Genomic DNA, 12,612 nt, shown 5'->3' with positions numbered 1-12,612 from the left:
TACAGCTGGTCTAAGATAAATACAGCGGAGAGGAGGGATCACGGAGCTGGGATTACTTTCCACACTTCCCTGGAGAATCATTTTTCTCCAGACCCTTCAAGGCAAATCAAATGCATTCTCGTGTTAAAAACAAGTTACTCTTGGCTTGTTTGGGCTTTAAAGATTTTGGTTATCGAAGCTTTTCAGGAGGACTTTGCTGTGCAGATCTGTAGGATATGAGGAGCTTAAGGAGACCTCCTGCCCCTTAATTCTTACCTCCTGCTGGGTCATTTTAGATCCTTTCCCCACTCCTCCAGGTCTAGTAAATACATTGGCAATGGAGAGTGAGGCACGTGCCTGGCTTTTGGGAAGCCAGCACCAAGCTGAGCCCAGCTGAGGGGTGCCAGAGCATCACTGAAAGGACAGGAGGGATGCTGGACTGAACCTTTCTCCTGCTCTTCTCTCTTTTGGAGGGAGGTCACAGGGCTGGGTCTTGGTGACCCCAGAAGCAAGGCCATGTTTTCATAGCTTCTTCCACCCTAAAGAGCTTCCCAGCTGAAAGATCTAATGCCAATGGCTCTCCCCTCTCTAGGGCACCGAATTGTTCCTTATGGGAGCCCCATCACAGGGACAGGAGCCCAGGGGACAGCTTCCAAACCCTCCATGCCTGGGAAAGGAAGAAGCAGAGATGTGAGCAGCTGGATCTCACACCTGGTCAGCATCAGACCTCTTCACAGCCATCGGGCTCAGGTCCCGGAGAGTTTGCTTTCTGCTCCTGTCTCAGCCGACATGCTCCATGAGAGCTTGCAAAGCAGCTGTACTACTCCTTGCTGCAGCAATGATGGAGCTTGGAGAAGGATGGAGAGTAGCAGCAGTATGGGGACACGCAGCTGAGGGCTTCTGCTGCCTCTGGACTCGAACAGGACCAAGACACTGGCCACATCAGGTCTTCCCTAGTGCTAGAACTCACCCGCTGGCGAGATCTCAAAGTGGAGGACGTTCCTTCTGGGTGTCCCCACCTCATGTCCTGCTCCTGCACAATTGTTCTTCCCCTGCTGAGGGAGTTTACCCCAAGAATGTCACCATTGCTGGAACATGTTTGCTAATCCCGTGGCAGGCCCTGATCATGGTTATGGTCGAATTTGTCCACCCTAGCCCTGTCCTTCCCATCACACACAGCCCCAAGCCCTCTGCATCCTTGTTCACTGCACCTTTCCAGGGCACAGCCTTCCACCCCACTCCTTGCTATCAGGAAAGCCAGCACCCATCAAAAGCCACTGCCAGCCCAGGCTGCCCTTGACCAGGGGTGTCAGGGTCCCAGTTAATTTAGGATGCAGCCTTAGGTCCTCAGTACCTCTCGTTCCTGGAAGGCATGAAGTTAGACTGGCTACCTGCTTGCTCAAGAAGTGTGAAATTCTTTCTCTGACTTTTTCTGTGATGTTATTAAAAGGTTTCATGGCCAGTTGTTTCAGAAAAATAAAAGAAAAAATAATATTTCAATATCTGTTGGTAGCTGGGGTAGAACCTGCTCATTTCTTCAGACTGAGCTCTGATGACCACTCTGCTTTATCCCGGCTTTTCAGAAGGAACGTGCCGCCACGTGGGACCTTCAACCGCCTCCAGCCCAGCTTTCCTCTGCACAGCAGGGCTTGGGGCAGGGGAAAAGAGAGGTTTGCACTGGGAGAGGCTACAAAAGACTGCAGAGCACTGGACAGCCTGCTCCCTGCTCCACTCTGCTGTTGAGTTGCAATGCATGCATAACTCCCAACTGCAATCAGTTGTGTTACAGGACAACTGAAAGCTTCGATCAGAGTAAGGACCTCCTCTGGTCTCTGCAAAACATGCCCCACAAGCAATCCCTGTCCTAAGGGGTTTATCGCACAGAGAAGGACCACGGAAGTAGGGCATAAAGCTGCTGTTGGGCGTGCTGCAGGCTCCCTGCACATCGCAGGAGTCATTCACGTGAAACCTGCGCTCTCAAGATGTTCTCGGGCAAGCAAATGACTACCTGAATCTGTATGATAAACACACTTCATGGGCAGAATTATACATATGAATGGACAGACAGGGAGACAGAGGGAATGTGAAATAGAGAATAAAGAGCAAACAAATACAGTCCTAGAGGGCGGACAATGCTGAGCCGTGCTAGGGAAGTCACCGACATTTGCCCCGGCAGCCGTACAGGCGCATACCCAAGTCTCTACACAAAGGGAAGGTGGCTGAGAGTGAAGTACAAGCAGCGGCTCTGCATCTCTGCTGCCCGCCTGCACTTGGGGTTGTTTTACGCTTGATTTAGACACGTAACAGGCAATGTTTCTCCGCTGTCTCTGACATTAGGAGCTGAAATGCTGCACAGACAAATGGCCTTTTGTCACCACAAATGAAGTCTGCTTGCTCTTCTGTGTGTGTTTTTTCTGCTTTCCATTTTCAGCTGCCCAAGCAGAGGGCAGTGGGAAAGGGCGCCAGTGAGGAGTAGGCTTGCTCAGCAGAGCAACTCGCTGCTCTTCCCAGGTCACAAAGAAAACCCCTTCCCCCTCACCTACACCCACCCCACCACACACAGCCAAGGGGTTCGAGCAGGAAAGTGCTTGCAGGAAGATGGGCAACCAGCCCAGGGTCTTCTGGGCTGCTGGAAGTAACATCTCTTCCTTCCCGAGGACATCAGGCTGGGCAGAAGATCAATGATCTCCCATCACCTCAGCTCCCATGGCTTTTGTGGCTTGATCTGGCAGCGATGCTCTGCCCTGCCAGCAGTGCTGGTGGGAAGCCTCCTGCCACCCTTTGGTGACTGCTCGCCAAGCCCACATACTCCCTAGCTCACCCCCGTCTCAGAAAACTGTCCTTAGCAGCCTGGAAACCCGTTGCCCCTCAAAACGCGTGGCACATATTTGCACAAAGGGGCATTTTGCAGCACTGAGCAAGGGAAGAGCCAACAACAGCCCTCTTTCATGAGGATGTCATTCGGTGACCACCAAAGAACCGGGCACTCCACGTGGCCAGCCAGACTTTCTTTAAAAATCAACCCCAACCCCTATGGGTGAACACCCATAAAGAGCTCCCAGGTAAGCAGGAAAGTATGAAAAAGAGGAGGAACTGATTAGCAAGGAAAGCAGATGTTCAGTGGTGACATCCTTGTGTGGTCCCTTTTGTCGGTGGCAAGTGGGACAGCTGGAGATGCCCAGCACGGGTGGGTAGTGCTATGGGAGTGAGCTGCATCTCGAAGGCAAGCGGCGGCAGCAGGAGGAGCTCGTACTTTATGAGGGTTGTGAAAAAGTTCGGGATCAGCTGGGAGGGCAATCTGGCTTTCAAGCGCTAATTGCATCCATTCTGATTTATCACAGAGGATTCAACTTCTGGCATTTTGCGTTCACTCCAAAATGCTGGCATAGCTGGAAGTTGGGGAAAGAGGAGCTGCAGTAACAATCCCATTGTTTAGTGTCTGACGGCCTGACTAGCTAAACATCTGCTTGAAATATTAATAACTGTCAGATGGGAACAGCTCGGGGGCTCGGTACAGTTTCGCACCATCTGTTTGTAGAGTAAACACACTTACGCACAAGGCGCATACACCCAAGCCCTTTGTCAGGGCTTTTATGCTCTGGATCTGCGTGACCCTGGACAAGGTGGGATCTGGGAGAACAGCAAATTCACCTGCGACTAATGATAGCAGCTAATGCACCCAAAGCCTGGAAGGGGTTTTGATGTTCCCTTCTTCGACATTTCCCATCCCAGATGAGCTTTGCTTCCTGTCAAGGTAATTTTTCAGTGCAGGGTTTTGTTCTGGTTCTTGCTGTGCCCCGCATTGCACTGATATCGACTGACATCTCCCTCGTGCCCTGGGAAATCTTCTCGCTACGGATTTTGGGTGCTCCCACCAACACAGGTGTGATGGTTGAGCCCTATGGAAAAGCCCTGCTATTGTCACCACCGTTCTGCTGCCAGACATTGAACACCGTGCTCTGCTAAATACAGTCATTCCTCTAAATTTCCATCCTTAACCCTTTTATTGGCTCAATTGACCTTGATTTGGTTGAGGAAGATGATGCTTCCAAACAGGGCAGCAAGAAAACCCACACTGAACAATAACTGTTGCACATTCACCATTGAAGTGACCAAGTGTTTTAGGTACCAGAGTACCTTTTCCCATAATAGGTAAGGTAGGAGTGAGACAGCAAATATGCATTGGGACACCAGCCATGTGCACAACTAAAATACTCGGTGGAGCCCACGCAGTGAGGAGGAGGGAGAGACAAGACGACCGTGACCACTGGGACCAGCATCTGCAGGAGAAGATGCTGTCTGCAGAGGGACCTTTCACTGCAGGACTCTCCTCAAGCTCCTGGTGTGGTGGGAACCACCCATAGGTCTCCTAGAGACCAGGAAATGTCAAGCCATCTGCTCCAAAAGTCCATGGAAGAGCTAGACCCCACTCGATCGCCAGCATCTCCCACCATTCCCTTACCAGGGTCCCCAGCCCATCTCCTGGTGGTGGCCACCGCAAAGCCACATGCTTGGTGAGGACATAGCAAAGAGCAGCAGGATGCTCTTACTCACATGGACCTGGAGGACAGTGGTGCCCACTGTGGTGTTCTCGAGGAGGCTGACGTTGTACAGGGCCTTGCTGAAAACCGGGCGGTTGTCGTTCTCGTTGATGAGGTTAATCTTCACGCGTGCGAAGCCGACGTGGTCCGGGACGCTCTCATTTGCAAAGAGCTGGGCAGAGATGGAAGGCAAAGAGACGGGTTGAAGACACTGTTTGTGGAGCTTGGGAGAGTTATCTGTTCTTTTCTAATGGAGTACACAACCCTCTCCTGAGCTCCTTCACCCAAGCAGCCAGTTCAGTGCCAACCACCATAGCATGGAAGTTCAAAGGAAGAAAAGAATCTCTTCCCTCTCCCTTGTGAGATACTCAGCTCCAGCTGACCTCAAACTCCCTGCACCACCTGGCTCCAGACAGCCCAGTGAACCAGGACCTGCCACCCCCCGCAGCCTGGAGTGGGCTAGGAAGGGTTTGCTCATCTTTCTCCACCAGCATCTGAAAGCTCCTCTGTGCCAGGACTAACACCACTGGTGTGCTGAAAGGCTGCTTTGCCTTCCTTGAGAATTTACAGCTTGGGCAGAGCGGGACAAAGCTGGAGCAGGAGGCTGAGGAGAACTTTGGTGCCTGATGGCTGCACTTAAACCACAAGTTTTATGCTCTATAAGGCTTTTACAGCCCTGTGACAAAGCAAGGGGGACCACACTCTGTCTGAGCTCTTGCAGCTGAGCCTTGGGATGCTGGAAAAAGAGAGAAGGTGCAGAGCAAATCTTTTCCTCACACCCTTCTTTTTCTTTATTATTATTATTTCCATTTTTTTGCCATATTACACTGCTCTGGAGTTTTATAGTGTGGATTAGAGAGATTAATGGTCACTGATTAATGGTCACTGTTAAAAATACAGATGTCCCACAGAGCACAGAAGTTGTTGGCTTACTCCTGCCACCCCTGGGGCACTCGTACCGAAAATTCGTAGCGAGGAATGGTCTCGAAGTCCAGCGGCACAGCCACGCGGACACGGATGTCTGCCTTCCCCTGGATGGAGGTTGGCGAGATGATGAAGTGGTTTGAGTTGTTGCCCACCAGGTAAACCTCGAAAACGCTGTTGGGTCCCTGGGAAGGGAGAGAGGAAGGTTGACAGTGACAAAGGAGGAAGGACCCAGCACAGCTGTGGGGTGAGGCTGTGGGTCGGCACAGGACAGCGGCACCGATGTGATCGCAAAGCCTGTGCATTGGGCACAAACCTGCCCCTGCCAGTAGCCTGGGCACAGCCCTTCACCTTCAGACATGTGAAAATACAATTACCGGAGATGCAAGGGAGAGTTTCTCTGCTCGGGTTCGGTTCACTGAGTCGCAGGGTTCAGCACTGACCTTAAGCACTCTTCATTGCATTTTTTTATGCTTACTGGGTGTACAATGCATGTGATTTCTAGAAATCTTTCCACGTGCATCCATTTTATACAAAACCCACGTGCACACAAAAGGCATACATCCCTGGCAGGAGCCCGCACAACACACAGGGAAAATCCCTTTTACTGTTTCACGGTGCACACAGGGTATCACACGCTAGGATTTCATTGCCTGGTGCTGGAGAGCACAGCACGGGTGCCTCTCCCAAGCAGAAGGATCTTTCCAGTAAAACAGCTCCAACTGGGAACTGGAAAACTTCTCGTCTCCCATGACCTGACCAGCAGAGCAGCAGGACCACCGACACACCGACAGCAGCACTCCAGGACCCTTGCTCGGGCACAGCACCCCTCCCCAAAGCACTGCCCAGCAGAGCACGGGAAAAGCAAGTTCAGAAGCTGCCAGAGCCGAATTTCCAATTTTCCCCGAATGACCTCCCTCCTATCAGAAAAAGGGACCGATTAAATGCACGAAGGGGCACTAATAGCAAAAGCTGGCTAAGCGTGTCCGCCGAGTAGCCAGCGACACGAGCAGAATCCCTGCGTGCCATCATCCGCTCACCCCATGGAGTGGGAACAAGCTGAGCATCTCCAGCAGAGTCTCAGCCCTGAGGGCACCCACAGCACCACACGAGCCAGCGCTGAGGGCACCCACAGAACTGAGCCAGCCCCAAGGGCACCCGCAGAACCCAGCCAGCCCCAAGGGCACCCGCAGAACCCAGCCAGCCCCAAGGACACCTGCTGCCCCAGGAGCCCAGCCATGCTCATCTGGGGAGATGACAGGGGGCGAGCATCCCTATGTAGGTAACAAAAGAGACTTCTCTTGGAACAAATTTAGCTCTTTCCAAAAGGTGTTTTGCTGGTAAACTGGGAAGTGGCAGCGGTGGCATGAGTGAGGGATGCTCCCTGACACCAGCGCAGAGCCTGGAAGAGAGGGAGCAGAGAATACAGAGAACAGCAGGAGGAAGCATCACTCCCCAAGCTGTTATTTCATACCCTGTCCTTAAGTTGCCAATTTATAGCAAATGTCCATTTTCCACTAGCAACAAAAAGCCATTTCATTGAGGAATTTCTGCTCAGCTCTGCTGCCAAGCCCTCAGTGTCTCTCCCAGGGCCCAGTGACCTCCCTGCAGTACACAAAGAGTACCTTTCGTGGCGATGAAATGCAAGGGATTTGTCTTGGAAGCTGGAGAGGAGTGAGTCTGTTGGAGGCACGAGATAAAAGTTGAAACATCAAAAGAAATCCAAGTATTTGTGGGAAGAGAGCTGGGTGGATTAATTCCCCTCCAGCTGGGGAAGGAGATCAGCCTTCAGATACCCACTATCCCTAATTAGCAGCCCCTTGAGTGCCTCAGTCTCCCCACGTGAGGTCTGCAGAAGGGGAATACATCTCCCTCTCGGGAGGGCTGCTGCGAGTTGCCATTTATATATTTATTCAGCTATTTATTTTTTTGTTTCTGCCCCCATGCTGCTTTTCTTGCTCCTGGTTCCCAGAGCCCACGAGCCCCCTGCGGACGGCTGAAAGCAAAGCTGAATATTCAAAGTGTTATCAGCCGCCCAGCAGAAGAGGCTGGCTCAGCCCGGCTCTCAGCGAGTAGCCCTCACTCCGGAGGAAGCCACAGGGAGCTGCTTACATTTTCCTCACCCCTTCCCACTTGCTCCTGCCACCCAGAGCAAACAACGCATCTGAAATACATGCAAAGAAGAAAAACAAGCGCTGTCTCCCTGGGCCTGCGAAGTTCCTGGTGCGCAGGGGTGGGATGGTGGGTGAGCCGGCTCTGGCAGCACCATCTCTTTGTGGTGCTGAGGATGAGTGTGGGATGAGGGGCATGTGATTGGTATGCAACCTGCTTTACCTGCTCTTTTCCCCACTCTGACCCCTTGCCCTGTACTACTGGAGCTTTTTCCCCATCACTGAAAAGATAACGGCACCTTTCTCTTCCTTTAGAAACATAAATTAACAAGCAGCCTGCCAAAGCTTAGCAACCCCACCATAATAAACCTGCCTGCACGCACCGACCATCCAAAACAAATTGAGCCATGAAGAAACAGGTTTCAGAAGGAAGTTCACTAGTGCCCAGAGCTGGGACGTGGCCACATGTTGCCCAGCTTGTCTCATCCCACGTCAGCGCTTGCCGCGGCTCAGGGCTGCTGCCTGCCGCCTCTGTCCCCGCAATCACACCTCCTCCCAGCCCAGCCGCAGCCACAACTGATGGAAATTTCATGTCAATTCAGTTAAAAGACAATCATAGCTGCAGTTGGGCATAATTATTATTTCTTCATCCCTTGCGTATTCCTCGGAGCGTGTAATAGGAGCCGCCCGTGTCCCTGCGGCCACAACGCCAGCATCAACCTCACGCCGATACCTGACTTCCAAACAAGTGACTGCTGGCTCATCTACCCCAAATGCTTCATATCTGAACAATTTTTAACGGACCTGCTCATGCACCTGCTATGAATCATGGCCAAAAGTCTGCTCTCCCAGCCTGCGCAACGTGCTCACAGGACATGGTTCACCACGAACTGGTGAGCCCCTTCTCACATCAGGAGGCCAGGAGCAGCCACATCAGCTGTTCTGGCTTGCCCTGAGGTTGAATCATGAGCTTTTTATCTACTTTTTCACCCAACATATCCCACCGGCTTCATCTATCACTCCTGCTCCCACCCACCCCCTTCCTCATGGGAGTGCACATGGAAACCTTCAGAAATTATTCAACCTTCCCCCAGTCCAAGTGAGTATTCGGCATCGCTTACCAACGGCTACACAGAAACCCAAAGGAAAAAGGATAACCCAAACCTCTAGGCAAGCAAACAACCCTTCCTCAGCCATACCACTCACTGGGATCAGTGGGTTGTGGAGGGAAGTCGGTGGCCTGCGTGCATTTTCAGCACAAAGTCAGCTACATTTGGGAAAAGCAGCCAGGGATCCTAAGTTTGCTTCTTTCTGTGCTGACTTGGTACAGGGCTCCCTTGGATTCTCTCTTGCCCAGCTCAGCTGCAGCTTGCTTTTCCAAACGAAGAGCTTTGCCTTTCTGAAGAGCAAAATCCAGCATCACTCCTGTTTTCCTCCCAGCCACCTTCTAGGTACCAGCTATTACCTACAAAAAGCTGAGGAGTGTTTAATATCCCTCACTCTGGCAAGTCTGCAAAGAAAGGAAAGTGCTAAGAGCAATTAGTGCCTCTTTGTGTGGCTTGGATACCTTATGCCTGGTTCTAGCTAGTCAGAGACAAATAATGCTTAATCCTGTCTTTGAAAACACATGGCATAAAGAGGGTTATTCTCTCCACCCACTTCAAGGCATTTAACTGGAGTGCTCTGAACAGCCCCTCTGGAGTTACCTGCCTCTCTCCCTCCCAGCACCCCAGCACACCACCATCATCCTTAAGGACCTCATGGAAGTCAGGGCTGATATAGGATGCCTGGAGCAAAATGGTCCCCAGCCTTTCCCATCCTTCTTCTCAGCCCTTTCCTCCTGTTTCTGTCCATCCTAAGTGTCAGTCCTTGCCCCCTCCCGGAGGAGGTTTCTCCTTCCCCGCTCTCCCCAGGTTATCTGCTGAATTCCACACACGCCTGCACAGACGGGATCAATCCGAGGCTGCCTCGCCTCCAGCTTATCTCTGCTCCAAATGATTGATTTTCCCTCTTTAAGGGTAATTTGCTGGTGAATTCCATGTATTGCAAAAACCCCTGTGAAATCTAATTCAGCCCGACTGGCAGCTGGCACTTTTGGGAGAGAATACTCGAGTGCCGTCAATTCCCCTTTACAGTTCCTTGCTGTGTAGATCATATTTATAGTGTGCGTGTCTGTCATATGCATATATATGCTACGGATGATTCATATATTGCACCTGCACACGCATGGGCACATGTAATATCCCTATGCGAGTCTCTGATGTGGCTTTATACAACAAATACCATGTATTCCCATGGCCTGGATTTTCTTCTTTTCAAATTTCTCATTTATCTTCCTCAATATGCTTATTTTGGAGAACGGTTCCCGAATTATTTTAAAATGTCAGACCATCATATTTGTGCTTTATACACCCTCTGCCCTTTTCTTCCTCTTCAGTCAACCGTGTCAAGGAAAATCAAGTAAAACCCAGGGCAGACGAGCTGGTTTCTCCAGCATGCCCTGCGAAAATACTGTTTCTCTCAGTACACCTCTGTGGATCTGGCAGCGACAGGAAGATCAAATGGAGAATGCCCTGAAGGATGCTCCGCTCTTCTTCCTGCATGGCCAAACCCTTATCTTCTCCCTAAAATACTACATCAAGCCATCAGGTTGCAAAATAGCAGCATATCCAGTGAGGATGTCCACGACCACCACCTCAGCCGGCCTTGGAGCACAGGAGCCTGAGCTAAACAGCTCTCCTAATAAATTAATGTGAGCTTATTCCACAGCTCAGGGCTCTTAGCCTCAACCTGGAAACACACCTTGCTGCAAAACCAAGTAATTCAAGGCTTTAATCTTCCATTTCACACACAGGACTTATTCATCCCTGCTGATCTATTGAGTGAGAGGAGAATCCAACCCTAGTCTGGGAGTGTGTATGAATATACATACTGGTCTTCCGCAGTGTCCAGTTGAGTTCAGTCTAAATACCAGGAAACTTTCACAGATTCTTATAATCAGCTCTCAAACAGCCTTGGAAAGTTATTCAAGTGGTTTGCTGCTTATCTGGCCGAGACACAAACTCAGCCACGCGGAGGTTAACGCTTTCTCCTTGTTGCACAGAAGACCGAGTCCAAAACAATCTGCAAACCCCATGCACTGATTTCTCCTGCCTTCAAGTGTTTTCAATAAGCTGTAGCGAATGCAAGAAGAAAAGCCAGCACAGCCGGTTGAACACCTCTTGGTTGCGTTCCGAATCCACATTTGGGGTCATCTCAGCTCAACCCAGGTGCATCCTCCTGGAGATATTCCCCTTCGCACCTCAGCCCCTGCCAGTTCCTCTCCAAGCAAGGCTGCAACCACGTCTGAGGGACAGAAGCTGTGAGTTTGCAAGGGACAGACTGAGAAGAACGGGTTTCTCTTCAGAGGCACCCTGTTTAGGTACCTTGTCTGAGACGTTAACGCCAGCCGAGCTCCAGAAAGGCACTTAAACACAGAGGTAAAATCAAGAGCACGCTTTCAAGCGCCGTCTTGTGTGCAACGTAAATACATTTTTAAGTGCTTTGTTGAATCGTTTAATCTAACTCCTTCAAAAAGCAATCATTTAAGTTTATGCAGAACACATCAGAAGAAAGAAAGACCAAAAACCCACCATTTAAAAATGGATAAAAAACACCTTAATGGCCTGGTGGCCCACGCAGAGTGCTTTAAGGGCCAGACCCATACTACACCCCTCCCCCCAGCTCTACAATGACACAACTGGAGTGTGACGACAGGTGGGTTCCCCAAAGCCACCCAGCCCTACAGGACCCCTGCGGGGGAAAGGGTCAGGCGTGGGCTGCACCATTCAAGTAGGACGTCCCCAAACATGAGGGCTGAAGGAACAGCATCCAGATTTGCTGGGAGGGGGCAGAAGGCAGCTGGATGGTTTTGCTTAAGACAGAAACCAACCTGCCAAGGGGCTCTCCTTGGACTAACGACATGGGTTGGGAGGCAGGAGACCCAACTTGAGCAAAACAATCTTTCCCAAGACTCTACCTTTGATTTCATGTGTCTCCATCCATCTGCTCTCATTTATTTGTTTAGCTTCTCTCCCCAGAGACACATATAATTCTCTTCTTGTTCTCCTTTGCCCCTAACACAAATGAATCATGTCATCTCTAGCGTGAAGGCCGTGTTGGCAAAATAGCTTCTGTCAGCCACGTCCTCAGTCACATCCCTGCCTGAAGACCTTGGTCCTTTGCCGTCCCACCCCTGCACTCACAGCACCGGAGGTGAGAGAGCACAGCAATATCTCAGCTCCCTCAAATCCAGATGCTTTGTAAAAGCCTCACAACTTGTACGAGGTACTTGAGCATACAAAATATCACTGTCAGGCAACGAGCTTCCTTTTCTGTAAGTTTTTTACTGAAGGTTTGGGGATCTTGGGACTTCTATAAATACACTGCCCAGGAAGCAGGGCTAGAACAAACCTGGATGCAGATGTGGTCCCACTTCTATCTCATATACATCTTTTTCACAACCTGGGTATCTTGTTTTCTCTCCCAAAGCACTACCTTGACTGTTAATCCAGCTGCAAGCATCCATAAGGGAAATGAGAAAGATCCACCACAGGATAATGCAGAAAACAAACTCCAATTGCTTATAAATTTCCTCCCTCCAGATATTCCAAGACATCAGCTCTCCTGTGCTTTTTATCAGAGAAAATAATGCTGTGGCCAAAGCGATCCATGCTAATATGACACATATGGTGAAAGTCCCTTAGCAGAGAGGTCTGCTCTCAGCAGTTCTAAAAATCTCAGCCAGTTCGTTTGGGGAAATCTCAGGAAGTTAAAGAAATAACACCAAAAGAATGAGTCTATTTTTTACTGGCAAAACTGGGAAGGCAAGGTTATTTTTTATTCTCCCATTTTAAAATTAGCAAGGCTGAAAAGTGAATTCTTGAATGGGAGTCACTCCAGTAAAATGAGCTTTTTAACCAGAAATAATGACAGATCCTTCATCCTTCTGGCACAAACAGAAGTGTTACAATGCCCTTCAAGAATGGATCTGCTGACATCTTTCAGAAAGCATGACA

At 50.3% G+C, this 12,612-nt stretch overlaps 1 protein-coding gene across 1 annotated transcript in view; it reads right to left on the bottom strand.

Annotated features, from left to right (window-relative positions):
- CDH23 (cadherin related 23) overlaps positions 1–12,612 on the bottom strand; it is a 202,087-nt gene that overhangs the window by 73,251 nt on the left and 116,224 nt on the right. Inside the window, exons 12-13 of the mRNA XM_065843253.2 lie at positions 5,480–5,629; positions 4,534–4,692 (exon numbers count right to left, since the gene is read on the bottom strand). Coding sequence (XP_065699325.1) covers positions 4,534–4,692; positions 5,480–5,629 — 309 coding nt within the window. The remainder of the gene's footprint in view (positions 1–4,533; positions 4,693–5,479; positions 5,630–12,612) is intronic.

Source organism: Patagioenas fasciata, chromosome 8 (genome assembly GCF_037038585.1).
Source record: "Patagioenas fasciata isolate bPatFas1 chromosome 8, bPatFas1.hap1, whole genome shotgun sequence".
Classification (NCBI taxonomy): domain Eukaryota; kingdom Metazoa; phylum Chordata; class Aves; order Columbiformes; family Columbidae; genus Patagioenas; species Patagioenas fasciata.
This window is presented reverse-complemented; position numbering and strand designations above follow the sequence as displayed.